This window comes from Ascidiella aspersa, chromosome 5 (genome assembly GCF_963924565.1).
Source record: "Ascidiella aspersa chromosome 5, kaAscAspe10.2, whole genome shotgun sequence".
NCBI classification, from domain to species: Eukaryota; Metazoa; Chordata; class Ascidiacea; order Phlebobranchia; family Ascidiidae; genus Ascidiella; species Ascidiella aspersa.
In genome coordinates, this window is record NC_139451.1 from 6,061,739 (window position 1) to 6,078,179 (window position 16,441).

Sequence of the window (16,441 nt, forward strand, 5' to 3'; positions counted from 1 at the left end):
CATTTATTTTTGTCTTGAATCATGGAGAATTATTTACTTTTTAAAGAAAGCCAATAAAAAGCGACCTTGTTAAAACTCAAAGTTCTTGTCAGCGAGAAAACTTCCAAGGTTCTCGTTTTGCGATCCGAAACTTTGCAGAATTGAAACGTAGTTGGCCAGTTCCTTCGTGTCTTCAAGTTGGTGACCCAAGAAGTCGTGGGCTATCATCTCAGCAAGCTGGAATGAAATTGTGTATCTTTGTACTAGTGTTTCAATGACGTAACTAGTTGTTTCAATGACGTAAAAAAAGCACTTAAGTCTTTTTGGCAGTTTGACTTAAGTTACGATTTTTTAAATTACTTTACTTAAGTTACTGTTTTCAAATGACTTGACTTAACTTATGTCTCTTTGGCAAAATATCTGGACTTGAGTCACTTTTTTAAAATTACCTGATATAACGTAAGTCTCTTTGGCAAAATTACTTGAACTGAGTCACTATTTTTGAATGACGTGACTTAACCGGAGTATCTTCGAAAAAATGACCTGGCTTAAATTAAGTCGTTTGGGCAAAAATAATTCACTTAAGTCGCTTGTATAATTGAATTGGCCTTTAAGTCACCATTTTCGAATTACCTAATTTAACCTAAATGACTTAACTCCGAGCACTGTTTTTCAATGACTTTAAAGTCCTTTGGGCAAAATTATTTATTTTTAGTGTTTGAGGCCTAACTAGGGAAAGATGACATATACAACTAAACACCACCACAGAAGAACAAATTGAAAAAATTTAGTTTTTTTATCCTGTACTGTAATAGTCTGAACCGGGGAATAGCAAACTATGGTTATTCAGGCTTCCTTCGTTTGACGAAAATGTTTAAATTAAAAAGTTTAAATGGTCGAAGTAACCGGAACAAGTATGAATTAGTCCATTTGCTAAACTACGATTCCTAAATTTAGTTGTATTACAATTTACCTCGACGTATTCAACTTTTTGGATAAGGTTTGCAGCATTTGTTTTGTCTCCAATAGCACTACAGTCATGGCTGTGGAATGCTTTTGTTCCAGCATTGGCGGTCACAATAATCGACTGAAAAACAAGTGTTATACGATTCAAATAAAATACCTGACATATGAGAAATACTTTGAATAAAAGATGTTAGCACTCCACAATGTCGAGCATTATTAAAAAAATTGTATGCAAAATGCTTTATCTGAAAGGTGTAATTTAAAATAATTACCTGACCAAGAAGCAGATCTTTGGAGTGATCAGCAAGTTCTCCGCAGTTGGAAAAATCAGCCTTGACATCTGAAACTTGGCTGTAAAGAACAACAGTGGTTTTAATTGGAATTGTTTCTTAAATAGATGGTTTCTATCAGTGTAGTAAACAAGTCATTTTAATTGTTCCCCCAAAACTATAATTTCTACGAAAGAGCTTTTTTCCTGGGCAAATCCGAATTAGGTTTCTATGTTAAATTTTTGAAATCCTAAACTTTTTCTCGCTTTGCGTAAATAAACCAAACTTTTAAGGCAGTTTTGGAAAGAAAGTGCAATCACTTTGTGGCGTCACGTATAGGCGTAACTTTGTGACTTCATTTTGCGAAGTAACTTTGTGACGTAACAGTTTAAGTAACCTTGTGACGTCACATTTGAAGTAACCTTGTGACGTCACATTTAAAGTAACTTGTGACGTCACATTTTAAAGCAACTTTGTGACGACACATTTTAAAGCAACTTTGTGACGTCACATTTTGAAGTAACTTTGTGACATCACTTTTTAAAGTAACTTTGTGACTTCACTTTTTAAAGTAACTTTGTAAAGTCACACTTGACCTCACTTTGCGACGTCGTGTCTAAAAAAACTCCTGCCTTCTACTTAAAAAAAAAATCCTATATCCTCTCGTGATTGTAAGTTGTAACAAATATTAATAGATAAAATTGGTAATTCTCACGCAAGCAGGTTTGTGAGTGCTCTCGTCACCTCCAATTCCAACTCCTTGGCGCACTTAAACCCGTCGAGTAAGCTAGTGATCGTTTGGCAAGACCCGTTCGACTTTTTCTGCAACAGAAAGAATAATGCAATGTCAAAAACTGCGGGAAAGATTTATTGGTTTGCTACGTTCAATAGCAATAGCAATGAAATAGTGATTTGTCCAGCGGCAATAGTCATTTGAGTTCTTTAACATTTTTCTCTCCCGTCAGGTTTAACGTTAACATTAGCCTACTTTCTGCAACCAAGTTAAAAAAACTTTTATCAGCTAATAACAAAACAAAAACTGACCTAAAAAAAGAAACATATAAAGGAAAGCAAACTGTTTTATGTGGAAAAATAAGACAAATAACCTAATTTCATATAAAAAAAATACCAAATGAAAACACCTCATTCTAACCAAAGTCATTTTGCCCCAAATAGTAAGTCAAGTCATTTAAAACAGTTACTTAAGGCCACTTCAGTCAAGTCATTTCAAACACTGCTTCTTACTATCACAGTCCTGATGTTGTGTTGGCCTCCCCTCTGGTTTTGATAGTCGATGAACTTCTCGGCGTGTTGCATTTCCTCATCAGCCTTTGCTCTGAAGTACTTGGCCGCTTTCGGGTAATAGTAGTTGTGTTGTTGGTAAAAGTGCGACTGAAATGAACATCAACTTGTCAATAATAGAAAAAAATAAAAATTCTGTCTCTTATTAGACAGAATTAAAAAAAAAAGTTTTAAAAGTTCATACTTCACTTAGGTTTAGAATAAATTTTATAGTAGTCATGTTGCCCCTACAAGTTTTTTTAGTAGGTAATTCACTAGAATGTCACAATAAACGGAACAGGGACAACGCACATCAACTCTACACAACGTAGGAAGTTATAGTTGGATTTATTTCACCCTAATGTTTACAAAAAGTTAAGCAAAAATCAGATTCTCAAATATCTCTCGGCACCCTTGAGCATTAGAGATGGCACCTCCGGTTGAGAAAGGACACATTTTTTTTCAAAAAGATATGTGTACTTATTAGTAGTGCATAGTACACAAATGGTAAAGAATATACTAAGTTAAAAAAATATTACAGCGGTCGAATCGTAGTTTAGCAAATAGCCCCAAGGTAAACATTGAAAACATCAAGTACTTTAGGCAAAATGTAGATGAATTCTAGTTTTGCACAAAAATAAACTCGTTTGGTGAGGTTGCCACAAACCTACAGTAGATGACGGAAACGATTCGATTTTAATTGAGCGTGCAATTATATTGCTTGCAAATGGTCCGTTTGAAACGAATTGCGACAAAGGCATGGTGGTGAAAACACTACTTCAACCCGATTAAAACACCACAAACTTAAGGGTGATAAAAGCGTAAAGTGTCTTATTAGGTTTTCGAACATTTTTTGCGTGAAAACGAACAACTTTAATTGAATTATTACCTATTTTAACAAAAAAACTTTAAATGAAAAAACAAGCTGTGGCCCCTTCTCATTAATTGCATTTAGTCCACATTTCAGTTTCACATTTTTTTGGGACAGCAACAGCCGATTTCTTAAGTCTACTTGCTTTATGACGCAAATTTGGGACGTTATCGCTAAAAATTCATGCCGACTGGTCCACCACGAGAAGAAAAAAGGTTTTTACCGTTTTAGAAAAACTTCAAGAACCTTTGAAATAAGGAAAAGCAAACCAGATTGTAGAAATTCAGTATTTGCTATTCTTGCGTTGAAATATAGACACTTATTTTAGTAGAACGCAAAAAAGGTTTTATGTTTCATTGAATCAAAAACTTATCCGAGGTTTGTTTTTTAGTTTTGTTTGTTGATGGTTCTGAATGAAATTTTCTTCACAAAAGTATTGATGGCACGAAATATTTGTTTCGTTCAACAAATGTTTGATCAAGAGTTTTTTTTTACTTTTAGTTTTTCGAGTTAGATTTTGTTTGTGACTAAATCGGTTGATACATTTTTTTGCTGATTAGAAGTCAAGAAGAGAAAACCACGAATCCAAGATTTGCAACCATTGTTATTGGAAGTTTAAAAAAATAATTTTGGCACAAAAAAATAAGAGTTTCAAAAATCGAATGGAGTCCTAACGTGTTATAATAAACAGTCCGCGATGATGAAAAAATACCTAAATACGTAAACGAACGATTAGTCCTTTGTAAACTCGGTATTTGCTTTTCTTAGAACAGGGGTACTAAAACTGGGGTCCGCAGACCCCTTGGGGTACGTGGACTAGTTTTAGGGGGTCCCTTTTAAGTCCTAACTAAAATCTTGGGGTATATTTGAAGAATACAAAAAAAAGTTGAAAAACGCTTTGGCGCCTTCTTTGTTTGAACTCAATTTAAATTTCAGTTTCAGTTTTACATTGTTGGACTTAAAAACCACGGTTACTTAATGCTAATTGTTTTATGACGTCAACCCTAAAAAACAAAATGCCAAACCTGGTACAAGCGAACCCAAAATATATTTTGGGGGTCAACGTTAAAAAAAATTAAGAACCCCTGCCTTAGGATTTTTTGCGTAACAATGTACAGCGGCCCCGGCGTATGCAAGGTACGACGTCATGGCGTTGTGAAATTGGTGACGTCACCGTGTCAGCATGACGTCACAACTCACCAGGTAAAGGTAGGTGTAGTGGCCCTGAAGCTCAACGCCGATCTGGTCGTTGATGAGTTCGTTCACTCTGTTGTCAAAGCAAGGAAGAAGGTCCTGGAAAAAAATAGGTTTGTTGTCGTATTATGGGACTTTAATTTACTTAAAATTTAAGGCTGTTTTTTTATAGAATAAATTCACGTTAGAAGATTCTGCTAAAAATATAGGTTCTTTGTCGTTTTTAAGGGAAATAACGCGTTTTAATTTATTTTAATTTCACGCGTTTTAATTTAGTTAATTTTTAGGATTTTTTGTAAATCAACGGCAGATTTTCTATAAAATCGAACATTCAATAAGCTCGACAAATTTGTATTTTGTCTTTTATTTTTATTTATATTTTTTACTGGTAAAACGCACGAGATATTAGCGATAAAAATGAGACACTCTATTTTTATCGATAAAATAGAGACACTCTATAACAACCTTTAAATTCTTATAAAGTGTAAGGCCACAAGTAAGCTAAAATAAGGTTAAACAGAACATTAGGTAAACGTAGAGATAAAAGAAGAAAAAAATTCCGTTTAGTCATTGTTTTTCACATTGTTGACGAAAAGTTGAAGCTGTTACCTAGCTAGGGTCTAAAATTTCAACCAAGTTGATTTTAGAGAGCGCCGTAGGAAGTTTTGTTAAACTTTAAAAACACTGTTAACAGGTTAAACGATTCTTACCTCGTGACATTGATCTGCAGTTACAGCTACCGCCAAACACAGAATCACAAAAATCATCGGCTTCATTTTATTAAATTCTGTTTGAAAAACTTTCTAAAATCTTTAATATTCTTGAAATAACAAACTCCCTAAAGTGATAGAAAGCTTTATTTAACTAAAAATCTATTTTTTAATCAAATTTTAATTGTTTTTGCTTTGTGTTTGTTGTATTAAGAGAAAAATAACTTCCAAACAAAATTGTTATCTTAGCTTAGCATGCGTAAAACACAAACGTATGTAGGGTTGTTCTGAGGAAAAAAATTAAAAAAATTGAATAAGATTTTAAAGAAAATTTAGAGACTTTCAAAGACCTAGACCTAAGATTAGATCGTTCGACGTTTTTTTGATATAATTGTAAAACAAAAGAGAATAAATGCTGTGGTCAACACAATAAAAATAGTTAAAAAATTGGGTGCTGGTCTAGCATCCCATCACAGCGCACATTATTTGGGTAGCAACAATAGGGTGTATATTTATAGAATCGAAAACCATCGGCGGCAGGTTTTAGCCAGTCGATCACTGCTTCGCTGACGCGTATATTAACAAGTAAAACTCATAGTTAAAAACATGAGTAAAATGTTGCCTGCGAGGCTGTAGTGCTTTTCATTGCGTTTTTAGTCTATTATCATGTTGTAATATTTTATTGTTTACTTTTATTGGTTTGTTGATGGCTGCGCTCTGATTTTATTTATTTATTTGTACTCTTACAGGAACTGATGATGCCACTTTGGCGAAATATACTTTCCTTTAAACAAAACGTCTGATCCTGTTTTTACTCATATTTTTAACTATGAGTTTTACTTGTTATTTGGGTAGGGTGGGTATTAGCGTGTGTCAAGTATTATTTTTAAATAATAAATATAATAATACTTGACCCACTCACACCCAAACACAAACTCGCATCCTAACCCAAATACTGTGCGTTGATTTAATAATTGTGGTACGATTCTGGACCAGCGCCAAAAGAACTCCCAAACAAAACTGTTATCTTAGCTTAGAATTCGTAAAACACAAACGTATGTAGTAAAAATGTGGTCAACACAATAAAAAGAAATGTTATTTTAACTGGTCTTACTGAACATAATATATTTCTTAACACACAAAAGCGGCATGTAAAATAAATTCGAACACCGTTCCAAGGCTTTCGGACAAACATCAAACACTTTTTAAAATAATTCAATGACTTTTGACTTAGTGATACTGATAAACCTGTATACTGCTTTACAGTAACTACTTGCACTTCAGTCATTGCTAACAAAACACAACTGAAAGCTATAAGCTCGCCAAGACAACTGAAATCTAAACCACCCACTGTTCAGCAGCACAACAGCTCAGTTTGAAGTCAACTTTGCACAGTCAGAGACTGGCTGGCGCTCTGAAAGCGATTATTGCACAATCGGGCTGCCAGGGCACACAACAAAGTGGTTTATAGCCTTTAGCTGCTGCTGATTGGTGCCATTCCATCTGAACATTGGACCTGTGGAGATATTTGCTGATTGCACAAGCGTCAACAGTTGTTGTTCCAGCTTGCATTATTTACTCTGGCGAAGCGCTAATGTTGCGAAATGAGCTTTGGGTTCGACGTCGGGCTGAAAGTATGAAGAAATGTGCTGTTTGTCAAGGTTTGAGTATGTGCAACTGTGCACGGTTTGGTAGCCTAATGATTTACCGTTGAGATGTACCGCCATGTTGTCCAGCTGAGTTTCAATCGCGTATTTGCCACACAGCAAATAGACTTGCGTAACATTTTTTAGATATTTAGAAGTGCTAACTTGAAGAATTCGAACTTGGTGTTTTCACTGGTTAGTTTTTTATTGATTGGTTTACTTTTCAGATGTTCTACGATGTTGTTCAGCTGAATTATAATCGCATATTTACCACACAGCACATTATAGTGAGTGGTTTGCATGAAATTTATAGTCGTGATAAAAACAAACTTGGTGGTTTCACTGTATGCACTTTTAATGAAGGGTTTAAACAGCATCCTTGTTGTACAGGCTTATATGGCACCTGTGTACATGCAAACACTGCAGGTTTTTAGTTTAGAAATCACTAACAGTATGGCTGACAATAAACTTTGCAGCACAATGGCTGGAGGAGAACTTAGTAAGAATATCAAAGCCCATGCAGAAGAAGGTATCATTTTGTTAACGTTTCAAATATCGTGCGAAACAGCAAGTTTTTAAATAATTAACGGTGATTATCTTTTAATTCAAAATATTGGCTTGAAGATAAAGTTCAGTTTAGATTTTAAGATGAATTAGGCAAGACATTTAGATGGTTTGTACATTAGTTTCATTAAAGTTCAAACAAAGAGTCTTTAAAACTTAATCGACAGTGTTAAAAATGAATTTGTTTAATTAAAGCGATCCAACGGTGTACTGTACAGTTTATGGTCAAGTTTGGTGTAGAACAAGGTTATGTAGTTGTGCAGCTGAAGGTTGTGTTTTAAAAGTTAAAAATGAATAAATAGAAAGGTTTAAAATGCCACATACTGATATACAAGGCTAAGAAGTCGGTTAACATAACTCGAGTTCGAGCACGGCCAAGAAATGAACCCGAGTCCTGAATCCGGCTATGTCGCCTGTATTTTACCCATTTAGGTAACCAATACGGTGGATATTCGGCAATTAGCCCATGGGGATGTCATGTAGTTCGTCCATTCACACTACATGGTGGAAAATATTCAACCATATGTGCTATTCTACGTTTGCATTGACAGTTGACGGCCTTATCAATTATCATTTTCGAAATTTGGCAATGCGTATGCGCACGTCGGACTTGAGATTCGGGTAGTTTTACGTAGTCTTACTAGAGTCCCGACTTCGATTTCGTAGCCTTCATCTCTATGGCTTTTGATATGATTACTATGTCTTACTACAACCTCCAGCCATTGTGCTCCAAAGTTGTGTTTCTTTTTCAGGTTTTGCGCATATTTAAGTTCGACTTGTTGTGTATCTGAATGCGAACCCACTGACACAATGTGGAATAAAGTTGGGTGGTTATTGGTGGCTGTTATAACACAGGTAAGTCCTTTTCTCTGTCAAACAAGTAAACGATTGTGTTAACTGTCTGTCTGATAGCCAGTGTTGCAATGACTGAAGTCAATCACTTGATTTAATGATTTTGACCTAAATTACTTGATGTGACTTAAGTCTTTTCGACAAAGGACTTGTCTTGACTTGCTCTTATAATTGTGAATTGACTGGGACTTGGCTTGTTATTTATTCAAAATGACCTGGCGTGGACTTAAGTCGTTTCAAAATGACCTGTTTGCAACATTGCCAATAGCTTGATATTTATCCGAAATCCTTCAACGAAAACAACTTTTAACAAGTTTTATTCGACGATGCAATCCATGTTTTTCAATCCAAGACTGACAGACTCACACAGACATAATGGTTAACAAAAGCCTACCAATTTACCACTCGGCATCAGGTATCGGTACCCGATATTATCGGGCATCCCTACTTATACTCATGGATAACCCGGAGTTAATATGTAACTGTAACGTGACTTTTGGAAGTATCAATGCCTAATCCCTTTTTCACTTTTAGGTGAACTGTTACTCGCAGTTACTAACCAGCCCCAAGACAGCCTCATGTAATCCAAGCGATGTTGTAACACTCCTCAATCCAAATGCCAACAAGGCATACTGGTCCAGGTTTGTACAAAGACGGTGCTGGTCGGCATACTGTGGGCCGCGGCTCAAATGCTGGCCTTTGTGCTATTTTTGTGGACCGCGAGCTATTGTTTAATAGTTTACCTTTATCATGTAGTTGTGGGCCGCGTCGTAGTCGTACATTCACTGTACTGTAATCTGAAAGTTGGTGTGGCCAAGAGTTTTTATCTTGGCTCATTATTGCATCACAGGTGCTCCACTTATACTGTTTTACTTAAATCAGGGGTGTCCAACTCAAACATGCCGGCGTGCCAATTTTTATCCTATAACTTCTTCCCGTGCCAAAGTTTCGTAACCGAACCAGTTCTTTTTAATCATAAAAGCGCTTTTTTACCAAAAATAAGAACGTTTATTTAAACTTAAAAACAACTGTCTAGTAGAAGTGTCTCTCGGTGAGCTGACTTTTGTTCTTTCACACCAAGCTATATAATATTATGTGAATGCTAGCCTCCTCCACACAGTATAATGTTACTATATCAAAAGTAATTGTTGGTTGTCGTAATTGCCGCGATTGTTTTATATTGTGAACAAACAATAACAATTGGCTGTATAACAAACTTAGTATTTTCTGACAATTGGCTGAATAAGAAATTGAGCTTTTTTGGCAATTGGCTAAATAACAATTTTAGTATTTTTGAGAGAGGGCTTGCGTGCCATTTTTTATTAGGTCGCGTGTCACATTTGGCACGCGTGCCGCTTGTTGGACACCCCTGACTTAAATCTTATATACAGCCAAAACGCGATATGCTTTTTATGGCAAGTTGCATGGTGTGACTTATAAACTCTACAGTCCTATTTGTGTTAGTTAAAGTAGAATATAAATATGCCTTTTTAAAGCAGTTCGAATCTATTTAATATGCCTCATGCTTCACGTATCCTTTTAATTAAAATTCTGCCAAATTGAAACAAGAAACCCCCTGTTTTTCGGGTTACGCGATTAGGATTTTAGCTACATATTTGCACACGAGTTCGCTAGATAACAACAGGTGTTTCTAAATTTATTGTTGACGGAAGTTTGACGCATTGCGACCCGCCTGATATTTACGTGCGGTCCACCAATTATTCTCACTTTCAGTAGCTTTATCAAAAACAATTATTTCGACTATCATCAAAACGTGTACAACGCGCAGTATTTGATGTAGACCTAATCTTATGTTTTTTGTGAGACTTTAATCGAGTGTAATGTCGCATTTTGACGTCCATCGAACACTTTGTGCACCCATCATCGCTCAGCAAGATGTTTGTTTTTGCGGACCGTTTTAAGGAAATATATCAGCCCAAACGTGTAAAAACTTAAATTTTCGCGCTTCGTCATAATAAAACTAATAAATAAGGTCGAGATTACTTGCATATTTGCGCATGAGTTCACTCTCGAAGAGCGGGTGTTTTAAGTTAAGTTGTTTTATGACGTCACGATATGACGTAACTTATGACGTCACCCCTTTAATTTGAAAGGTGTTGCGGCCCATCGAAATTTTTAAAGTGGCAATGCGGCCCATTCTGCTAATATGTTGGACATCCCTGCTTTAGTGGTTTTACGTGGTGGGCCTTTAGTAGCTCTGGAAAGAGTATTTTGGGCCGCGACAAAAAAGTTGTCCATCACTGTACTAAGGCTTAACATATATGTATTTATTTAAACTGACTCTATGCCCCCAAAAGCAAAATTAATTAATTGGAAGCGTTTAAAGGGAATTTTATTAGCTTAGGCGTTGATAAGTTTAGTTCGTCTACTATTTTTGGATAAATTACGCGTTGAAGCTAAAAATTACTGCGTTGGACCTCAAATCATTACCGAAGTTCCTACATCAGTATGGTTTCGACCCAATATTATCGAACACCCCTACTTGATATGAATAGACGAGGTTAAAACAGTCGGTTTACATAACGTTTAATGTCTACAAAATGATCAACATTCAATATCGATAAAATAATACTCAACGATTTTAACCAATCAAAAATGGCATTTCGTTAGGTTCCAAATTGATTTTGCTGCCCTCGTTTATTAACCATTTTTCCACCAACACAGCACTTATTGATATTGAACAACTTAACCTTTACTCACACTGTTTCAGCACGGGCCTGAACATCGCCAACCCTGACGCCGCATCGGTCCGTGTTACTTTGCGCCGGCCGGCCGATTATCTCTTCAAGCTCAAGAACAAAACCGACCAGGGTGTTATTGAGCAGCAGACCGTGAAGCTCGTGGTACGTGCGACGTCATAATGGATGCATTGTGACGTGATAATGTGTTGAAACTTGATTAGTCAGTTAAAGCAGTGTTTCAAACCTTTTTGGTATTGGACTGTATTTTTAAAGCTTTACCCATTTCGAGACTACCTTTCTGAGGCTTACGGGTCCAATATTTCCGACTCCAGCCAATCAATTTGTAAAACTTACAATGATAAATTATAGTAAAATTTTGATGCAAAATTGTCGTCAAAATATTTAAAAAATAAACTAACGCAATATAGGCTTGACCGTTTCGGTCCCCCAAAACACCTTAAAAAAACACTGATTCGCACTACGAATTACAAGCTCCGAAATCTACCAAAAGTTCTTCTTTTAATAACAAGCATTTTAGAGAGCGAATATGACAAAATGTAATTTATAATTATATTTAATGCGTCTACAAAATGGAAAGATTTAGTCGTGTTTAGAAAACAATATGTTTTTTAAAAGCAAGCTAAACATAGAAATAAGCTAAACATAGATTTGTAGCAATTTAATACTATATTTATATTATAACTTTATGTTTTATAGGACATAAGAGATCTGCCGATAGCCATCATGGCTAGGAGTCTAGTTCCAAGGTTGTTGACACAGCAATATGAGTTTCTAAACCTGGTAAGAAGTTCTGTGTGGCAGTGTTGCTCTGTTTTTGAATGACTTGGCTTGACTTGACTTAAGTCTTTGACCAAAATGATTTAACTTAACTTTAGTCTTTCGCACAAATCACTTGACTTGGACTTAAGTCATTGTATCAAATAACCTGGGTTAACATTAAGTGTTTTGATCGCATATTTGGTAATAAAACTGGGATATTATTCTCAAACTTTGCATACAAAAAATGTTGCTTATGGTGTATGGCGTTTTTGTCATTTTCAGTTGAGTTGTCGCTCATATTTGGACAAATTTAACAATTTTAATAGTTTTACGTTTTATTTTACGTTAATGACTTCACTTGAAGCCGATTGCTCCAGTAATAACTTGACTGGCACTTGACTTGGGTAACCCATGATTTGGCCTGGGAATTGACTTGTTATTTGTTGCAAAAGACTTGATTTGGACTTGGATTATTTCACAAATGACTTGACTGGGACAAAATGACCTGTTTTACAACATTGGTAAAAACTTCTGTGTGGTTGTAAGATTAAAAGCATGTCGTCGATTTATACAGTAATATTTAAATCTATATAGTATTTTTCATTTACGAGCAGCGGCATCGACGTCAAAGGTCTTATGTAATGGGATGTCCAATAATGTTTGATGGGCTCCAATAACCTATGCCAGGTGGTAGTATTGATGCTCGTCCGATACTAGGCTTGTATCACTGCGCCGATAACAAAGCTATCTGTGCATTACAGGTTTACAGCCATGTTTTTCGATCCAATGTTTCCTCTACCTTGACATAAATTTAAAAAAATATTACAATAAAACATCGGTTATAAGTAGATTTTCTAACAGAAACGCAAAAAATTTCGATAAAAACAATTAGGTTTGAACTTATCACTTTGACCAATTTTGCTGAATAAAGCATACAAATGACGTTGTTTGGAAACGGATCGGATTGCGTTATATTTTGCCCAAATATCGGGTATAGGAATAAAAGAATCCGTCAATGACCGTACAAACCATGAAAGATCTAGGAAATTAATATGAAACTTGACATATTTTTTGTTTTATGCTTCCAGAGCCACTCATTACGTGCCTCGAACAACTACTACCCAAACGTTGCCAAATTCTTCAGGGCTTATGCCAGTGGAAGTGCCGAAACATTGGACAAAGTGGTTACCTACATTCTCGCGAAGCACGTAAGTTATATTATAACCAGTGGTCTCCAACTATGCAACCCCATTGCCGCTTGATTTTCACCTTTGTAAGTTAATAATCTACCCTTAGAATTAGTTGCTAATGGTATCACGCAAATCATTTTATTTCTATTAAACCCATTTCTGGAAAAGTAAATCATTTAATTTTTATATATACACTAAGATTTCAAAAAGACTTAATTGTCCACCTCTAAGGATATTTTCCAACTAATGTATTGTGATTGGATTAATTATACGACACCACTTTAAGTTGAATGCTGAATAACCACCTTATTTTAGTTACTTAATTTGGCGGAATACAGTCTACAGAGTTATCCTAATATTTGCACATTAAACATTTTACTTGCTATATGTTGTGTTTATATATTTTACTTGAGTTATTGCTCAAATTCGGACGAGTTTACTAATTTTATAATGTAACGATCGATTGGTATGACAAGGACTTGACTTAAAATTGTCTTGATCTAATTATGACTTAACTTGGCCTTGACTTGTTATTTGCTCAAAATTACTTGACTTGGACTAAGGTTCTTGTTTACAACACTGGAGAGTAGATGGAGTTTGCTGATTTACTGTAGGCTATTTATTGAGGTTAATACTTCTACTATTTTAGGTTACAACAGCTGAACTGGACGGCAGCAACCCTCCAAACTACTCTTGTTTCCTTTTCAACCGAACCTTCTCGGGACTTCAGCAAAATATCAACGTGAGTTTAACTTGAAAACCTTGCAGTTTTTCATACCATTGTTAGCTAAGCTATAGAAAACGCGGAAGGCAATTAAAAATAGTTAAATTATGCACTAATTGGAGTATTTTTTGCAGTAAGTTGCCATTTTTCACTAAATTAAAAACTATGATTTTTTATCTTTAAAATATTCTCAAATTTACATATTTGGGCTACAAAATCTAATTTAAACTAGTTATTCTTTTCGGTTTTAAATGCCTTTTAATTTTCATACCTTTGTTTCGTTCACCAATAAGGTTTAAATTTTTTGTGATATGCCAATTTTGTATTGTTTTTATCATTTCATGTTTATATGTTTTTAATTTGGTTATGTTCTGCATTCTGTAGGGGGGCATAGAAAGGCCAAGCGACCTCCATCAAGCTTTCCACACCGCCTTCAGCTTGGAGAGAGATATCGCCAGAATGCTCACTAACATTCTGCATCACGCACAAGACGTGGAAGACTTCGAGGTAAATTGCATCATTCAAAAAAAGTGCATTATGACGTAATTTTAGACTGTTCACCTCGTGTTTACTTTTAATTGTGTAACACAATGGTCTCAAAAGTGAGGTAAGTTGACCCTAAGGCGGGTGTTCTCAAAATTGGTCCATGCACGCTTTGGGGTAGGTTTTTTAGGAGGAATAGTTTTGGGGGGTCTACAAAGGTATAGCCTAATTTATTCGTAGTGTGCATAAAAAATAGAATAGATTTTTCCAAGCAAAATTCTAATTAAAAAATTACATTAGCACAATCTTCTTTAATGTATAAACTCCATTTCAGTTTAACATTTGTTGTACCGAAAATAGCATGTTTTTTAAGTCTTTTTATGACGTCAACTTAAAACAACATATTAGAAAAATCTTGCCCTGTCCTTGTCCTATCGAAGAAAAAATAAATGAAATAAAAAAAAATATAAATAGGGATCCGCTTTAGTTTAAGAACCCCTACCATTAGGGGTTTGCAAAGCGTTTTATCAGTCCCGCAAAAGAAACATTTTTATTTTAAAAACTAACCAAATTAGATAAATTATTCCTTGACTGTTTGCCCTTCAAATTCAACCCTACGTTTCTATGCAAGCTTGAAATTGGCAATTTTGGAATTTACATACCATCAGACAGTAAATGACAGTGTTGTAGTGACTTAAGTCATTGACTTGCACTTAAGTTACTGTTTTCAATTGACTTTCCTTGACTTAATTATTTTGTCAAATAACTTAAATCAAGTGTTTTTCATTAACATTTATAAGTTTTACACATTAAACACTTTTAAGCTGTATATTGACATAAAAGTCAAAATAACATTTTCTTTATTTTGAAATCATTGTCGTCATTCACATGGGCCAGTATATTATATGTTGTATATAAACATTTAGTTTATTATGTGGTTTTAAGACATAATTTCATTTTGTTTTTATTTCAGTTGATTGAGTTTGTCGCCAACGACTTGCTAGCCAAGGTTACCAAATCGATGAAGACTCTTTCCAACTACAAAAAGTCCGTTAAGAAAATCACCAAGGGAAATAGCAAGGGACTGGGACAATTTATTTTCGACAAGCTCTTCAATTAAAAACTTTTTTATCTGAAGCGCTGTCCGTCTTTAATCATTATTATCCTTGATGTTTCACTCAAAAAACAGTTTTTTCTTTTAAAACATTTTCCTGTTTAAAACTTAGAAGCGTTTTTGCCTTTAATCAATATTATCTTCGATGCTTTTCTAAAATAATACATTCTTTGTTACGAACTGCTTTCAGCATTCTGTGTTTTTAAACTGAAATTAGCAAATTAAAATTTTGTTGTCTTGAATTATTTTTTGTTTGTTGAAAAAAAAACGCATTTTTGTAAAAATTTCATTTAAACTTATTGCAGTTGAAATTGAAAATTGCAACATTGAGCCGTTTATGGTTGCTACACTCAATTAAAAAATATTTTGTTATTTCCTGCAATTAATTTTCGAGAAATTTTTCTATTTTACTGTTACAACATCACTACTAAATGATCACCTTGTAATAAATTCACCCAAAATACTTTTATTTGGTGTGTCTCAAAGATTGTCTAATAAAGGCGAATAAACCAAAATACTTATTTCAATTACTTTTCCTCATCAGAAACAATTAAAACATATTTTCCAGTGGATTTAAGTCAGTGGTTGTCAAAGTATGGGTCGCGCAGGATCAAAAAATGGGTCGCTCTGTGGTGATTCAATCCTGCGCAAACGAACTTTTTTCATTTCATTTAACAAATATTTTTAATTCAATCATAACTGCATTATTGCAGCATAAACTTTTCACGTTGCTTCAAATATGTAACCTGGATTATGGCATGATAAGTGGTTTTATGAACGTTTTTATGGCAGCCAGTTATAGCCATAGCCAACTACAGTAGCTTCTGTGACTGGTGTAAGCTTTTAGTCACCACAAGCCACGCTGATATTATAAAGGAAAAATTCACTTTCACCAATCACAATAAAATAAATCATTTGTTTGTAATCTATCATTTGTTTCATAGAACTGTGTACTGCATCTGGTTGTCTGTGTCTTTTTTCTATTTTATGCATTAGAAAAAGTACATTTTTTGATATTGAAGGCTTGGGTCGTGAGATGCTCATAAAACTCAGATTTGGGTTCCGCACAAAAAAGTTTGAGAACCACTGATTTAAGTGAACCAAAGAGTATATCGA

The 16,441-nt window shown here is 34.8% G+C and overlaps 2 protein-coding genes across 2 annotated transcripts; one reads left to right on the forward strand and one right to left on the reverse strand.

Annotated features, from left to right (window-relative positions):
- Positions 1-12: 12 nt before the first annotated feature.
- On the reverse strand, positions 13-5,400 carry LOC146141625 (ferritin heavy chain B-like). The gene is made up of 7 exons (XM_083390193.1): positions 5,271-5,400; positions 4,567-4,659; positions 2,460-2,606; positions 1,930-2,036; positions 1,218-1,296; positions 953-1,066; positions 13-216 (listed from the first exon to the last, which is right to left on the reverse strand). Exons 1-7 carry the CDS (start codon positions 5,334-5,336, stop codon positions 70-72), a joined length of 753 nt encoding a protein of 250 aa, XP_083246319.1. The 5' UTR covers positions 5,337-5,400; the 3' UTR covers positions 13-69.
- A 2,829-nt stretch (positions 5,401-8,229) lies between these two features.
- LOC146141626 (uncharacterized) lies at positions 8,230-15,770 on the forward strand. Its single transcript, XM_083390260.1, has 8 exons — positions 8,230-8,335; positions 8,867-8,973; positions 11,064-11,196; positions 11,752-11,835; positions 12,903-13,022; positions 13,654-13,746; positions 14,113-14,235; positions 15,185-15,770. The coding sequence occupies exons 1-8, from the start codon at positions 8,291-8,293 to the stop codon at positions 15,329-15,331; spliced, it is 852 nt and encodes a 283-aa protein (XP_083246386.1). The 5' UTR covers positions 8,230-8,290; the 3' UTR covers positions 15,332-15,770.
- Positions 15,771-16,441: the final 671 nt, after the last annotated feature.

Excerpts from the sequence above, each read along its gene's own strand:
- LOC146141625 (XM_083390193.1), bottom strand. The coding sequence starts at position 5,336 with ATGAAGCCGATGATTTTTGTGATTCTGTGTTTGGCGGTAGCTGTAACT. Across the intron at positions 2,037-2,459 it reads ACAACATCAGGACTGTGATA|AAAAAGTCGAACGGGTCTTG; the intron begins GTAAGAAGCAGT and ends TTTCTGTTGCAG. Across the intron at positions 1,067-1,217 it reads AAGATCTGCTTCTTGGTCAG|TCGATTATTGTGACCGCCAA; the intron begins GTAATTATTTTA and ends CTTGTTTTTCAG.
- LOC146141626 (XM_083390260.1), top strand. The coding sequence starts at position 8,291 with ATGTGGAATAAAGTTGGGTGGTTATTGGTGGCTGTTATAACACAG. Across the intron at positions 13,023-13,653 it reads CCTACATTCTCGCGAAGCAC|GTTACAACAGCTGAACTGGA; the intron begins GTAAGTTATATT and ends CTACTATTTTAG. Across the intron at positions 13,747-14,112 it reads GACTTCAGCAAAATATCAAC|GGGGGCATAGAAAGGCCAAG; the intron begins GTGAGTTTAACT and ends TGCATTCTGTAG.